This window comes from Castor canadensis, chromosome 8 (genome assembly GCF_047511655.1).
Source record: "Castor canadensis chromosome 8, mCasCan1.hap1v2, whole genome shotgun sequence".
Lineage (NCBI taxonomy): Eukaryota > Metazoa > Chordata > Mammalia > Rodentia > Castoridae > Castor > Castor canadensis.
Genome location: NC_133393.1, coordinates 135,706,558 through 135,723,572, shown reverse-complemented (window position 1 = coordinate 135,723,572; position 17,015 = coordinate 135,706,558). Strand labels below are relative to the sequence as shown.

At 38.6% G+C, this 17,015-nt stretch overlaps 1 protein-coding gene and 1 pseudogene across 1 annotated transcript in view; both read left to right on the top strand.

Annotated features, from left to right (window-relative positions):
* The window catches only part of Ikbip (IKBKB interacting protein), a 36,810-nt gene extending 26,006 nt beyond the window's left edge, over positions 1-10,804 (top strand). The window contains exon 3 of the mRNA XM_074084178.1: positions 9,873-10,804. Coding sequence (XP_073940279.1) covers positions 9,873-10,628 — 756 coding nt within the window. The 3' untranslated portion in view covers positions 10,629-10,804. The remainder of the gene's footprint in view (positions 1-9,872) is intronic.
* Positions 10,805-12,223: 1,419 nt separating this feature from the next.
* On the top strand, positions 12,224-16,621 carry LOC109695805 (UMP-CMP kinase-like; annotated as a pseudogene).
* Positions 16,622-17,015: the final 394 nt, after the last annotated feature.

Here is a 17,015-nt window from a genome sequence, read left to right as displayed (position 1 = left end):
TCGTTCTGTTTGGTGTCCTGGAGGCCTCTTGCATCTTTATGGGAATATCTTTCTCTAGATTTGGGAAATTTCCCGTTATTATTTTGTTAAATATATTACGCGTTCCCTTCGCTTGCACCTCTTCTTCTTTGATGCCCATGATTCTCAGGTTTGGTCTTTGATGGAGTTGGTGAGTTCTTGCATTTTCTTTTTACAGGTCTTGTGTTGTTTAATTAATAGTTCTTCGGTTTTTCCTTTAATTACCATTTCATCTTCAAGTTCTGAGATTCTGTCTTCTGTTTGTTCTATTCTGCTGGATTGGCCTTCCATTTTGTTTTGCAGTTCTGTTTCGTTCTTTTTTCTGAGGTTTTCCATATCCTGGGTGGTTTCCTCTTTAATGTTGTCTATTTTTGTCCTGAGTTCATTTATCTGTTATTCATCGTGTTCTCTCTTTCACTTTGGTGTTTATACAGTGCTTCTATGGTTTCCTTTATTTCTTCTTTTGCTTTTTCAAATTCTGTTTTTGTTGTCTTGGAATTTTTTGAGTGTCTCCTGTACATTTTGGTTGACCCTATCCAGTATCATCTCTATAAAATTCTCATTGAGTACCTGTAGTATGTCTTCTTTTAAATTATTCTTGTAGGCTTCATTGGGTCCTTTGGCATAGTTTATCTTCATTTTGTTGGAGTCTGGATCTGAGTATCTGTTTTCTTCATTCCCCTCTGGTTCCTGTACTAATTTTTTTGCTGTGGAGAAACTGGTTTCCCTGTTTTTTTCTGTCTTCCCATCATTGTCTTTGGTGTTGTTACTGTCCCTGTACTGTGTGCAATTAAGTATTTTCTAGCTTTTAATAATAACAATGGTAATATTTAGAATGAAAGGGTGAGCGGAGATGGAAAGCAAGAAGTTAAAGAAAAGGGAAAAACAAATAAACAGACAAGAAGGAGAAAACAGAACAAGGAATCAGACAAGAAAGTTTCAAAGGTATAAACGGAGCATTAGTGTGCTAATCGACAGTAAGCTGAACAGGCGTTAGAGAGACAGAGAGAGGATTGAAAATAAAAAAAAGAATAAAGATAAGAATAAAAATAAATAAGTAAATGAAAGAAATATCTATATATTAAAATAAAATAAAATGAAAAATAGAAAATTAAAAACCAAAAAACCTCCAAGTTCAAATGCAATGAAGTTTCAGACTTAATTTGGGGGTCCGTCTCAGTCTCCAATCCTGGAGATGGTGCCTCAGATGTTATTCTGTAGTTGTCTCATCAAAGGGGACGCATAAAGTAGAACAAAACTACACACACACACACACACACACACACACACACACACAAAAACCCCACCAAGTATCCCACGTTCAAATGCAATACAGTTTCAGTAAGTTTTTCAGCATGCAGGTGTAATTCAGTTGTTCTCTCATCAAAGGTAGGGAGAAAAAGAGAAAAAAAAAGAATCTGGAGACAGTTCTGAGAATGGTATCTGCGGCTGTGGCTTGCCTGCCCGCTGCTGTCAGCCTGCTGTTGCTGGATGCTTTAATTATGCAGATCTCTGGGGTGAGCTTAGCACTCACCTGGCCCCGCAGGCTTTGTTTACTCAGAGTTTTCCTGTGCGTGAGCCTCTGCTACAAGCTTTCCCCTTTCCAAGCACACTGGGAAAGGTGACACTGCACCCGCTTTCTCAGGCCTGCATGTTTATTTACAGTTCATGTGGGCAGTGGGTCTTCCCCCCTCTCCTGTGCAGTTTTCCTCCCACTGCCACTTTTACGAGCTTTCCTGCTCCTGATTACTGGGTGGTGCTGCTGCTCCTGCCAGCCACCATGTTTGTTTACAGTTCATGTTGGAAGTGGGTCTTCCCTCCTCTCCTGTGGAGTTTTCCTCCTCTGCCACTCTCACAAGCTTTCCCACTCCTGGTTGCTGGGTGCGTGCCCCCACTCCCACCAGAGCCTCTCCTGCCTGCCTGGCTCGTTTATTTACAGTTCCGGGAAGGATTCCCTTACCCCAATCTTCGGCGCTCAGTGTGCCCCACCCTCTTTCCCACATGTCTTTATTGTTCTTATTGCTTATGAGTCAGTTTCTCTTTTTTCCCCAGGTGGAGGTCAGTCTGTCCAGGGGGCTATGCTGCTCTGGCCCAGGGTTGTCTGTGGGAGTAACGCGGTACCACACAACTCACCTTGTCCGCGTCTTCCCAAGCTGTCTGGGCGCAGGCGACTGGCGGCCCCGGGGCCCTCCTTGTTTCTCCGTTTAACGTGAAGTGGAGATTCTCTGCCCCGGCTGGGGTGTGGAGGGGTCAAAGTTTTGCCTCTGCTCGGTGATTTTGCCTGCAAAGTGTGTCTCCAGCGTCTCTCCAAGATTTTACTATAGGAGGCTCACTTTCTGCTTCCTCCCTCTAGCCGCCATCTTGGAATCTCCCAGATGTGATCTTTTATACTCTTTTGCCTATGGCAAAATTTGATATAACTTTATTATGAGTTTTGATATAACTTTATTATGAGTTTGTTTGTATCAGCCTTAGTAATGGTTACTGAGAATAAATGAAATCAAAGTGGACATCATGTTCTATGCCAACGTAAGGGAAATAGAAACAGCACTTCTGCAAATATTACACGAGAAAACTATTGAAATAGTCCTGTATATTCCTTTACTAAGGTGCTTTCCTATTTAAAAAGTTGTCATTGGAGAGATTTAAGTATGTTTATATGTCTTTTATTTCTTTTTTGTTTGTTTTGAATTTTCTTGTTTTTCGGACAGGGTCTCACTATGTACTCCAAGCTGGCCTCAAACCCATGACCCTCCAGTTTTAACCTCCCAAGTGCTGGAATTTTCTTTTAGTTAACACAGATACATGTAGTTTTGAAAATTTCCCCATGTATTAATAATAAATTATGTTGTTTTTCTTTTTCTTTTTCTTTTGAGACAGGACTCTCTATGTAGCCTAGGCTGGCCTCAAACTTGCCATCCTCCTTCTCAGCCTCCTTTAAAGCTGGGATTACAGGTGTACCTCACAGCATGTGACTCTTTTTCTAGTGTTTAAGGAAAAAGCCAATATCCAAAGACACATTTTTGTATTGTAATTGATAATAAATTAAATAATAAACTAAAAAGCTTCTGTTCATCAAAAGAAATGGTCTCTAAACTGAAGAGAACACCCACAGAGTGGGAGAAAATATTTGCCAATTATACATCAGACAAAGGACTGATAACCAGAATATACAGGGAACTTAAAAAACTAAATTCTCCCAAAACTAATGAACCAATAAAGAAATGGGCATGTGAACTAAACAGAACTTTCTCAAAAGAAGAAATTCAAATGGCCAGAAAACACATGAAAAAATGCTCACCATCTCTAGCAATAAAGGAAATGCAAATTAAAACCACACTAAGATTCCACCTCACCCCTGTTAGAATAGCCATCATCAGCAACACCACCAACAACAGGTGTTGGCGAGGATGCGGGGAAAAAGGAACCCTCTTACACTGTTGGTGGGAATGTAGACTAGTACAACCACTCTGGAAAAAAATTTGGAGGCTACTTAAAAAGCTGGACATCGATCTACCATTTGATCCAGCAATACCACTCTTGGGGATATACCCAAAAGACTGTTACTCCAGAGGCACCTGCACATCCATGTTTATTGCGGCACTATTCACAATAGCCAAGTTATGGAAACAGCCAAGATGTCCCAGCACTGACGAATGGATTAAGAAAATGTGGTATCTATACACAATGGAATTTTATGCAGCCATGAAGAAGAACGAAATGTTATCATTCGCTGGTAAATGGATGGAATTGGAGAACATCATTCTGAGTGAGGTTAGCCTGGCTCAAAAAACCAAAAATCGTATGTTCTCCCTCATATGTGGACATTAGATCAAGGGCAAACACAACAAGGGTATTGGACTATGAGCACATGATAAAAGCGAGAGCACACAAGGGAGGGGTGAGGATAGGTAAGACACCTAAAAAACTAGCTAGCATTTGTTGCCCTTAATGCAGAGAAACTAAAGCAGACACCTTAAAGCAACTGAGGCCAATAGGAAAAGGGGACCAGGAACTAGAGAAAAGGTTAGATCAAAAAGAATTAACCTAGAAGGTAACACCCACGCACAGGAAATCAATGTGAGTCAATGCCCTGTATAGCTATCCTTATCTCAACCAGCAAAACCCCTTGTTCCTTCCTATTATTGCTTATACTCTCTCTACAACAAAATTAGAGATAAGGGCAAAATAGTTTCTGCTGGGTATTGAGGGGGGGGAGTGGGAGGGGGTGGAGTGGGTGGTAAGGGAGGGGGTGGGGGCAGGGGGGAGAAATGAACCAAGCCTTGTATGCACATATGAATAATAAAAGAAAAATGAAAAAAAAAAAAAAAAGGAAAAAGCCAATATCCAAAGACACATTTTTGTATCTTTGTAATTGATAATAAATTTTATACCAATTTATTATAGAGAGTACTGTTTTTTAAAGAGTTTTAGCACAAATAGAACAGCTTTACACAACAAGCACCTAATTAGTTTTGAACTTTTGGATGCAAAGTTTAAAAATATGTTTATAGTAATATTTCCTTAAATTTTGCCTGATGATTAGAAGCTGTTGATTAATATACTTTTCTATTTTATAATGAAAAATGTTGATTAGTCATTATGCCTCCATAGAAAACTAAACCTGAAGACACAAAGTTAATGGTATTATTTTTAATCTTTAACTGTAGCCCGTTTTATGAACCAATAACTCAAAGTTTGATGTGATGTCATTATACAATAATGATGTGTAAATTCACCACAGAAACCGTCACTGCTTTACAGACTTATTTCATATTTGCACAGTTGACAAAAGCTCTGCAAATTCATCCAGCATCTATTTGTTTCAATTCAACCATGAACTATTAATTTAATACAAATCATGATGCTCCATCCCAGCTTTCAGCAGAAAAGAACTAACATTTGTCACCTACTGTGTGCCAAACATTTCTATGAGATGCACATTAATGGTTGTCATCTTAATAGCTCCATATATTGAGTATCTACCATATGTCAGCCACACGCCAGGCACTTTACATGTGTTATCACTGTTCCTCACTCCAGCTTTTTAACTGTTAGGCCATTTTACAAATAAAGAAATTGAGGCTTAACAAAATTAGAAACCCTGCAAACACTGGTAGGTCTGTCCAACTCTGGAGACTGAGGACCTCCCACCATTTAATTCATTCTGCCACTGCTCAACCAGGGGAGGAAAAAAAAAATAACACTAGAAATCTGTCTGTAGATCTTTCCTGACAGTTGAGAAAGCAATAATTCAGTTAAATGTATTCTCTTATCATGTCACCATTAAGCAAGACTGAAATTCCTCAAAACCTGTTAACTGCTCTAAAATTGTTTGGGCTTTGGGCCTAAGAAGGAATCAACAAGTAGAGCCAAGAGCCTGACATGGTGGCCCAGGCCTGTGATCCTGGCACTGGGGCATCTTCTGCAGGAGGACTGCGAGTTTGAAGGCAGCCTGGACTACACCAGGAGCTCCAGGCCAGCCTGGGCTACATAGCAAGATCCTGTCTCAAAAACCAGAGGGGGGTCAAGGGATGTAGCTCAGTGGTAAAAGCACTTGCCCCACATATTATGCAAGGCCCTGAGCTCAATCCCCAGCACCGCAAAAAAAAAAAAAAAAAAGTGGGGGAATGGAGGATAGGGAGCTGAGGGCATAGCTCAATGGATAAGAGTGCTCGCCTAGCATTTCTGAGGCCCCAGATTCAATCTCCACCCCCTCATGCCTGTAAACCTAGCTACTCAGGAGGATCAGGAGGATCCTTTAGTAGTATTGAGAGATCCTTTAGCAAAGATTTTGGAAAGCTTATTGGACCTAGAGATCATTTCCCTGAACCATTACAGAACATTGAATTAGTACCTTGCATAGATAATTGGAATTTAGTAAATATTCAAATTACTGTTGCCATCTCTTGAGCTACTGGTAGATTCTCTAACTCATCCATCCACCCTAGAAAAATAAGCCCTAACTAATTTTTTTAAATAATTCAGTTGTATTTTAGGGCTGGGAATGTAGCTCAGCAGTAGAATACCTGTCTAACTTGTACAAGGCCCTAGATTCAATCCCCAACTCCAGAGGGGGGAAAAAGGAACTTAACAATTTCTAGACTATTACCACATTGTGTTGAGTTTCTACTTTAGAAGTTCATGATAAATTGCCTTTATAAGCTACAAGTAAAGCAAAGCAGCTTCTTAATGATCTGATCCTTTTATTAAGATAAGCCCTTTCTGAGGTGTCTTAATTGTGTGATGCGATTAAACTACATCTATTCTACCAAAATAAATACATTAATAAATGGCAATCTGGAATGAAATGGTTAAAAATAAGCCATCTATTCCTATTTTGCAAAAGATTCTCCTTAAAAATAAAACATGGTTTTGCAATTTCTACTTGATTTCCTTCCTGTTTGTGGCTACTCCTTAATATCATACTCAGAATATTTTCACAAGCTAACTGCTGTACCAAAAAACACATTTTAGGCCACCAACTATACCAGTAGTTAATGTAGTATGAAGCTATTAAGGAGAAAAATCCTAACATTTATTTTGAATGCATTTTATTTTGGGTGGGGCTGGGGTTTGAACTCGGGGTTTTGCACTTGCAAAGCAAGCACTCGACCACTTGAGCCACCCCTCCAGTCCCTAACATATATACTTTGAAACCAAACATACATGATAGGGCAAGGAAGGGGAATTGCTACCTTGAATTAATAGTTCTCCTGCCACATTTCAGCAGCCCATTATAACTCTTTTGCGACAATGTCACTGCTTTTTAGATTGGCCATCAAAATAGTATTCTGGGACTGGAGGTGTGACTCAAGCAGTAGAATGCCTGCTTTGCAAGCACAAAGCCCTGAGTTTAAGTAGGAATGATAATATTGAGCGTATTATAATTTTATTTTCACAAAATAAAATTAAGTTTATGTTAAAATAATCTCAAAAGGTTATCTGAGTAAGCCAAAGATAACCCATAAGAAACATATTGAAGAAATACACAATTATTTTGGAAAAAAATTGATGTCTTTAGATTAAACTGCTTATCTTATTTTGTGAAAATTATTCCAGCCTGCATAGTTGTTTTGTTTTGTTTTGGTTTTGGCAGTACTGGGATTTGAACTCAGGGCCTCACACTTGCTAGGCAGACACTACTCCTGAGACCCTCCACCAGTCCCTTTTTGTGTTGGGTATTTTTAAGATAAGGTCTCACTGAACTATTTGCCTGAGATTGGATTGAAACCACAATCCTCCTGATCTCTGCCTCCTGCGTAGCTAGGATTACAGGTGTGAGCCACCAGCGCCCAGATCATAGTTCCTTTTATATTCCTTTTTTTTCCAAATTTTAAATAATTCATTTGACATTCTACTTCCAAAACTAAGTTACAAGCTCCCTAAAAGCAATCTGTTCTTAGTTAAACTTGCACATACCATAGCACATTAAAGTTGTTAAATCAAACTGCCTTACTACTGGTAGTAAGTCTTCTTACTACCAGTAAGAACTACTACTGTAGTACTGTACTACTGGTACAGTCTTCTGCTTTAAAACATAATGCTTTCCTAGAAAACAAGCTGAAAGTTAAGTGTGCAAAAGTCAAATAATTGACTTAGACATTTACAAATGGGGTTCCCTTTTCAGAATAATCTAAGTATTTATCTGCCGTTGAGCATAGGCTTTGACAATGTATTTCTAGCATTTTGTATTGGTTCTTTACTTTTCTTCAAAGATAAGTACATGGTCCACAGTCTTAATCTTCTGATTGGAGCTAAACAGTCTCACCTGACCGTTCTCATTTCTGTTTCAACTTCAACTTTATATTGTTTATGAGACCTGCACAGCACTGTGATCAGCACTTTAATTTTCCCTTTTTTCATTTCATTAACCAATAATGCAATAAAATTTCAAATATTGAAAGAACAATAAAGCATTTAACTTCCCCAAAACTGCTATTAACAGAGAGAGAGAGAGAGAGAGAGAGAGAGATTGCATCAAACTAAAAACAATCTATGGAATGGGAGAAAATATTTGCAAATCATACATCTGATTAAGGGGCTAATACCCAAAATATATAAGAAACTGAAGCAGCTCAATAGCAAGAAAATGAACAACCCAATTAAAAAATGGGCAATGATAAAAAGAATGGGCAATGAACCTAAGTAGGTCTTTCTCAAAAGAAGATATATAATTGGTCAACAGGTATATGAAAAATATTCAACACTACTAATCACCAGGGAAATGAAAATTTAAAACTACAATGAGATAACACGTCATACCTATTAGAATGTCTGTTACAAAAAAGATAAAAGATAACAAATGTTAGCAAGGATGTGAGAAAAAACATCCCTGTACAAAACAACATTGTACAATGTTGGTGAGAATGTAAATTAGTACAGCCATTATGGGAAACAGTAGGGAGGTTTCTCAAAAAATTAAAAATAGAACCTTTGTGTAAGGAACAATTCCATTTTTTTTTTCTTTTTCTTTTCTACTTTTGGCTATGTAATCAAAGAAAATGAAGTCAATAGTAAAAAAGATATCTGCATTCCCATGTTCTTTCCAGCATTATTCTTCCTTTTTTTCCTTTCCTTTCCTTTTTTTTTGCAGCAGCATTCTCAATAAATTAAGTGTCCATCAATGGATGAACAGATAAGGAGAATGTGAATATATATATATATATATATATATATATATATATATATATATATATATATATATATATACATACATATATATATACACACATATATATGTATATATATTATGTATAATAAGGGAATACTGTTTGGACTTTATAAAGAAGGAATTTCTGTCATTTGGAACAACAAGAATGAACCAGGAAGGCATTATTATTAAGTAAAATAAGCTAGGCACAGAAAGACAAATACTGTGTTATCTAAAAATGTGGAATCTAAGAGCCAAACTCATAGAAACAGAGTACAATAGCGGTTACCAGAAATTAAACGGGCATGAGGCAGGGAACTAGGACAATGCTGGTCACAGAGTACCAAGTTTCAGTTAGGTAGGATGAATATCTGGAGATCTGCTGTATAACATGGTGACTATAGCTAATAATAATGCATTATATACTTGAAAATTGCCAGCAGAGCAATTCAAGACCACTGTGGGAACATAGCAAGACCTGTCTCCAAAACAAAACAAAAAAGTTGGGAAAAAAAAAAAAAGAGGGAGAGAGAGAAGTCATGTTGTCTTCTCTCAACATGACTACAACAAAGCTTATCTGGAGACTTCCTCTTCCCTTAGTACATTTTGCTTCTGTACAGAGGGCCAATGGTACAAAAATAATAACCAAAAAATGTAATTTCCAGAAACATTTTATGAAATTTCCTGAGTCTTTTCCTTCCTTATTCATTTGTAATATGCTTAAATTATTCTAAAAGCTCTTTTCTCTAATTTTTGTTTGTTTTGCAGTGCTGGATCAAACCCAGCACATGCTACCTCTGAACTACATCCCAGCCCAAGGCTCTGTTTTGTTTTGTTTTTTCTTTTGCCAGTACAAGATTTGAACTCAGGGCTTTGTGCTTGCTAGGCAGTCACTCTACCAATTCGGCCACACCTCCAGCCCTGGTTGTTACTTTTAAAGGCCATCTTTTGCCATATGTTTTCCAAAAGCAGTAAAGTTGTAGTTAAAAATAACATATAAAATTTAAATTGAGGGGTTTTTTTAACAGTACTGGGGTTTGAACTCAGGGCCTCAGACTTGCCAAGCAGGTATTCTACCACTTGAGCCACTCCACCAGCCATAAAGGAAAGGAGGGGCTTTTTTTCTGGGGGGTTACTGGAGCAACTTGAATTAATGTTAAGCTTTTGATGAACTTAATCGTTGTGGTATATTTTCTTGCAGTATCAGAAATGTGAAGCTCTCCTGGAACAACTGAAATCTTTTGAAATAATTGCTCATCTAAAGCATGTACAGGCGGAAATTTATGAGGTGAAAACTTGGTCCAACAGGATAACTGAAAAACAAAATATATTGAATGACAATTTGACAACTCTTTCTCAAGAAATTGCAAAAGTAGACCAAAGTACAACTTCCATGGCAAGAGATGTTGGTCTCAAGATTACAACTGTTAAAACAGATGTACGACGTATTTCAGGTTTAGTAACTGATGTAACATCCTTAACGGATTCTGTACAAGAGCTAGACAATAAAATAGAAGAAGTAGAAAAAAATACAGTAAAAAACATAGGTGATCTTCTCTCAAGTAGCATTGACCGAACGACAGCACTCCGAAAGACAGCATCTGAAAATTCACAAAGAATTAACTCTGTTAAGAAGACACTATCTGAGCTTGAAACCAATTTCAACAAGCATGCAGATAGATTTTTAAGGTTAGAAAGTGACAGAGCCAAAGTTCTGAAGACAGTGACTTTTGTAAATGACCTAAAGCCAAAGGTGTATAATCTGAAGAAGGACTTTTCCCGTTTGGAACCATTGATAAGTGATTTAACACTACGCATTGGAAGGCTGGGTACTGACTTACTACAAAGAGAGAAAGAAATTGCTTTCTTAAATGAAAAAATATCTAATTTAACAGTAGTTCAAGCTGAGATTAAGGATATTAAAGATGAAATGACACATATTTCAAATATGGATTAGTTGATTTTGTTTAAAGTAGGCTAAGGTAACTTCTTTTAATGAGACCTTAAAAAGGCTGATAATCAGAAATAATATTTTAGAATTAATCCATTTTGTGTTTGATTCTATTTTGTACAACAATAAAATTTTAAATAGAGTTAACATTTGGATTTCCAAAATAAATATGCTGAAACCTGTATTTGCAACTTTATACAGAAAGAACCTTCCAGCCCCCTGGCATGTGTTTCTCTTACAGAGAGAGAGAGAAGTGGGAATAACCAGAATCTGCCTGTTTAGTGCTGGTAAATTTAGATGGGGCAGGATCTGAATCTCCACTTGCTTCATATGTGTGATTGGGCTGTAACTGAAGAATTTCCACTCAGGAATTGAGACTGTAGTATTCATTAGCCAATTACAGGAAGAGAAACTGGGAAAGTCACAGCCAGGGAGTTGCAGAAAAGGAAATCAGCTAAATCTTTGATTCCTTCGTGGCCATAGTAAATAGGGAAAAGAACAGTAGTGTCTTATGTTGTTACAGCTGCGATACAATACCAAAAACAGGGTGGGATATAAACAACAGAAATTTATTCTCCATTGTTGGAGAAATGGGGAAGTCAAAATCAAGTCACTGGCAATGCAGTACCTGGTGACAGCTTTCTGGTTCATTGGTAGAGCCTTCTACCTGTGTCCACACACGGCAGCAATCGGGGGCCTCTTTTGGAAAAGCACTGATATTCATATGGACTCCTCCTTATTGAGCTAATCACCTCCCAAATGCCTTACCACCTAATATTATCGCATTGGTTATTAAGATTCAACATATGAATTTTAAGAGAGGTGCAAACATTCAGACACAGCTAGTAATAGGGAAGGTGGCGTCAAGCGTAGAGTTGGAGTGAGGGGAAGGTGAATCACAGACTTGCAGACAGAGGCTCTGCCTCGGGGTAGCACAACTTGTGTGCTGGTGATGAGAACAGAAGCAGCCAAACAACTGAAGAAGGAGGTTCTAACATTAACACAGCATTAGCAACTCCAATTATGTAGAATTCTAGAAAATGCAAACTAATCTATATAGACAGAAAGTAGATCACTCGTTGCCTGGTTTATTAGGATTTTCCAGAGAAATAGAACAAATAGGAGCCGGGTACTGGGGGCTCACACCTCTAATCCTTGATACATGGGAAGGATTGCAGTTTGAAGCCAGTCCAGGCAAATAGTTTGCAGGACCCCATCTCCAAAAGAACTGAAGCAGCCAGGTGCCAATGGCTCATGAATGTAATCTTAGCTACCCAGGAGGCAGAGATCAGGAAGATCATAGTTCGAAGCCAGCCTGGGCAAATAGTTAAAAAGACCCTATCTCAAAATTACCCAACACAAAAAAGGGCTGGGCAGGCACTCTACCACTTGAGCCATTCCTCCAGCCCAACGACTATTATTAAGTAGCAATTTTAATCTTTTTCGCCAGTTACAAAACTACTACGTGCTCTCTGTAGGAAATGTAGAAAACACAGAAACGCTTAAAGGGAAAAAAGCATAAATCCTAACCAATCAGCCCAGCCACACATGAAGTTAACTTTAAAAAACTAGACATTTGACATAAGGGTCTGAAGCCGGGCATGGTGGTGCTTATCAGTTACCATAATACCAGCTACTTCAGAGGTGGAAGCAGGAGGAGCGTGAGTTCACAGCCAGCCCAGGCAAAAGTTAGCAAGACCCAATCTCAAAAACAAAAGGGCTAAGGATGCAGCTAAAGTGGTAGTGCACGAGGCCCTGGGTTCAATCTACAATACTGCAAACAAACAAAAAACGTGCATACAAGAAAAAATTAAAGGAGTATCCTCCAGCCTGAAGCTGGATGTCTTCTTCACTGCCGTTCTTAACACTATTCAGTAAGCCTGCCTTATTCATATATTTATTATATGTAGTTTTGACCAAGCAAGGTAAAAAAAAGTAAATTAAAAATATCAAAAGGGGTCTGGCGGAGTGGGTCAAGCGGTAAGAGTGCCTACCTAACAAGCCCCTTCCCAAAAAATGTGGCCCTTCGGGGCCCATTTTTTCAAGGCTGCCTTCTCTGAGGAGGAGCTGGTGGTCTGAGTGGGCAAGAAGTGGCCACCCTGAATCCCAACACATGCTGGGAGATTTGCAACATCAGAGTAGGAGGTGAACTCTGGGAAGAAGAGAGCATGGGAGGAAGCTTGAGTTGTAAGTTTCCCCAGACCAGGGCTTCCAGGAGATGAGATAGAGGGCCCAGCTCTGAGCCGGGCTCAGTACATGTTGCTGATGGCTATGTACATGTCTTTAAGCAGGCAGCAGTGTCCTGTTAGGAGCTGTGTCTGCACATATACATCTGCTCCTCTCACATAGGGTCTACTGAGGGTCTGTGCACCCACCTGGTACAGCCTGAATCTGAAGCCAGACTAGGCCTCTCTTGAGCATGTGTCTGTGCCCAAACATGAAGCCCTGAGTTCAAACACCAGTGCTGCCAATCTCAAAAGAGATTTCAAAAACAAGTTTTTGATTCCTGTGCGTGCATTACATAGCTCAGTGGATATGGAGAAACTCTTAGCCCCATGTTGTCAGTTGTGTTTAAATAATTGTGTGATCTACTGAGTATTTCCCTGACCTTAATTTCCTACACTCCACTTAATTTTGTAAAAATATACCTCCCAAAAAAGCAGGGTAAAAATTCATGTGCTTAATTTAAGTGATCAAGTGAAAACTTTATTTTTTTACTAGCAGTGGGGTTTGAACTCAGGGCCTCACACTTACTAGGCAGGCACTCTACCACCTGAGCCATTCCACCAGCCCCAAAATTTTAGATTTGTTGAAAGATGGCATGTCTTTAGTGGAAGTTGTACAGCATTATAGGAAAAATGAATCAAGCGTCTACAGTATAATACTGAACTCTGTACATCATGAACATTCATGGTATTTCCTTAATAGTGATCTCCTTGGAACTAAATACTCATGGATACCATGGGTCTACTGTATCTATAAAATTAATATTAAATATACTAAAAATAGGGGCTGGGATGTAGCTTGGTGGTACAATGCTTGCCTAGCATGCGTGAGGCCCTGGGTTCAATCCCAGCACCAAAAAAGAAAAGACAAAAAAAAAAAAAAAAAAAAAAATATATATATATATATATATATATATACTAAAAATAAAAAGGAGGAAATAAAAATAATTACACTGGGTATGGTAGAGGCTCAGAAAGGGGGAAAATTCAAGGCCAGCCTCTGCTACATAGCAAGACCCTGTCAAAAACAAAAAAAACCTATTAAGTAGTCATTATGCTTCTCTCATATTGCACTTTGGAGACTGGTGCTCACATGCCATAGCAACATAAACTCTATGTAACAAAAAAGTTACCTAGTATAGAACTATATTTTATAGGATAAATAGCTCTTTACATCATAGGAAGAACATCACTGTGATATTTGATGTTCATAGTAACACCCAAATGAAGCAAACTATGGTCCTGGTAACACATTTAATAAGACAAATTAGAAGAAATTACATAAAAAGCCTCTAAAAAGAAATTTTCAACACTTTAAAATATAATTCAACTATCTAAAAATTCATAAATGAACCATTCACCTTCTTTAGTGCTAGTTCCACTAATCATTGAAATAATGGTTACAGTCTACACATCTATAACGTTATTTGGTACCAGACTAAGCGAGACATTTTTTGCCTGTGGTGGGGATAGAACATAGGGTCTCGTGCATGCTCAGCAAGCACACCACCACTGATCTACAACCACAGCCCAAGACTTTCTTATTCTAGAATGTCACTAGGCTAATGGGCATGATTTTGTCTTAAATTCAAATTTGGAGCAATGGTAAAATTCAGATCTTTTTCTAACGGTAGAAAATGTAAAATTAATCTCTTCAGTAATGCTGCATATATGATATTGAATGAGTCATCTTCACCTTCCTGTGGAATGCCCTTTCTTATAACATCAATTAAAGTCAAACCAACTGTGTAATCAAAAAAACAATACTAATTTATCCATGAGTAAAAGTAAAAGTTGGGTATAGTACATATTCAGATTTCAGGGGTGGCTTAAGATTTAGTCATTTAACTTTGGCTGATGTAGACCCCTGATATTGAGATTGCAGGACTTGAACTAATAATGATATTATTGCCTCTCCCATGAGTTATCCTCCACCTTCAAATCCCACAACGCACTGCATCCCACAGATGCACAAGAAACTGGCTTATTTTTGTGTGTATGGTACTAGGGTTTGAACTCAGGGCTTGCACCTTGATCCTTTCTGCCAGCCCTTTTTTTTGCAAAGGGTTTTTTGAGATAGGGTCTTGCGAACTGTTTTCCCAGGCTGGCTTTGAACCGCAGTCCTCCTGACCACTGCCTCCTGAGTAATTGGGATTACAGGCATGAGCCACCGGTGCCCAGCTAACAAACTGTCTTATGGCATCATATCATTCTTAGGGAAGGCACTTAAAATTAGTTTTTTTCTTAGCCATATAATATCTGAGGGTTTTGGGGTTTTTTTGGTTTTGTTTGTTTGTTTTTGCAGAACTAGGATTTGATCTTGAACCAGTCCACCAGCCCTTTTTTGTGATGGTGTTTTTCAAGATAGGGTCTTGCAAAGTTATTTGCCCAGGGCTGGCTTCAACCATGATCCTCCTGATCTCTACATCCTGAGCAGCTAGGATCATAGGCGTGAGCCACTAACACCTGGCTAGTATCTGAGATTTTTAACATAATTGAGATTTTTGCCTCATAAATATAAAAAATTATGTTGTTGTGGCAATATAGTCAGAGGAGAAACCAAGCGACACTCGGAGGAGTGGAGAACTCAGATTTTAATTTTAGGCCAGCAGGCCCAGACATATACCTGTGTCTGAGCCCTAAACAAAGGATTCACGGGGCGGGGGGGGGGGGTCTTCGGCATCCCGCCCCGCTGAGGGGCGCTGCTCGGGGCTTCTTTGTTTCTGCACCCCACTTTCCTTATATTTTGGGGACCGTATGCGTCTCAAGAGTGGGCTGGGAGAGGGTTCCAGAGGGCCAACCATTGGGCCCCGCGCGCAGAGAAATACGGCTACACACACCTTTCTGCAGGAGAGCTTCTTCGTGATGAAAGAAAGAACCCGGATTCACAATAAGGTGAACTCATTGAAAAGTGCATGAAAGATGGAGAGATTGTGCCAGTTGAGATAACCATCAGTTTATTAAAGAGGGAAATGGATCAGACAATGGCTGTCAATGCTCAGAAGAACAAATTTTTGATTGATGGGTTTCCGAGAAATCAAGACAACCTTCAAGGTTGGAACAAGACCATGGATGGGAAGGCAGATGTATCTTTTGTTCTGTTTTTTGACTGTAATAATGAGATCACTATTGAATGATGTCTTGAGAGGGGAAAGAGTAGTGGTAGGAGTGATGACAACAGAGAAAGCTTGGAAAAGAGAATTCAGACTTACCTTCAGTCAACCAAGCCAATTATTGACCTGTATGAAGAAATGGGGAAAGTTAAGAAAATAGATGCTTCTAAATCTGTTGATGAAGTTTTTGATGATGTTATGAAGATTTTTGACAAAGAACGTTAACCTTAAATCTGAAAGCATCCTTGAAATCACGCTTGAATATTGCTTTGATAGCTGCTATCACAACCCCCTTTTAAGGCAATTTGAATCTTTCAAAATTACATCTCAATGTTAGGAAATAGATAGTACGAAAATTTTTTATTTTTTTTTATTTTTATCACAAGAGTAGACAGTGAATTCAGGTTTAACTTCATCTTAGTTATTATGGTGCTCACAAAACAAAGAAGGGTATCAGCTAGTTCTTTGATTTATTAAAAAGACTGTCTCTTTTATAAAAAGCTTGTCCTTCTGTGAGCAAAATATGCATGTATGTCTCTTTAGTAATTGCAACATGTTAGGGTTAGGGACTCCCACTTCCTCTTTTTCTTGCAGCTTTTAAATTTATAACCCGTTAAATGAATTTGTGGACCAAATTTCAAAAAAAAAAACAAAAGGGCATCAGGTTACAAGGAATGTGCTCTCCCATAAAGTAGGGCTAGTAGTGGGTTAGAGACCTAAGGTTTAGATAAGAACAGCAGGGGAGTCCTGCTTTGGAAAGTTTATTTATAAGTGGAGACAAAGAAAGGCAGGAATGGGTGATTATCTCTGCATGGTGCCTTTCATCTCGGTCCCGAACTTTTGCATGGCTCTAATGAGCAATTCCTCACAGCTCTGTCCGAGGTTACAGCTTTTAATTGACAGTTTACCATGTTTTACAACCCTGTTTCAAGGTATCTTCCTCTTCAATGTGAACGTGATTTCATAATTTCTTATGCTAAAGAAGCAATGTATGACTCCTAAGTTAGCATCAAAACTGTCATGTGCCCAAGAGGGGGCAATAGGGCAGATTAGAA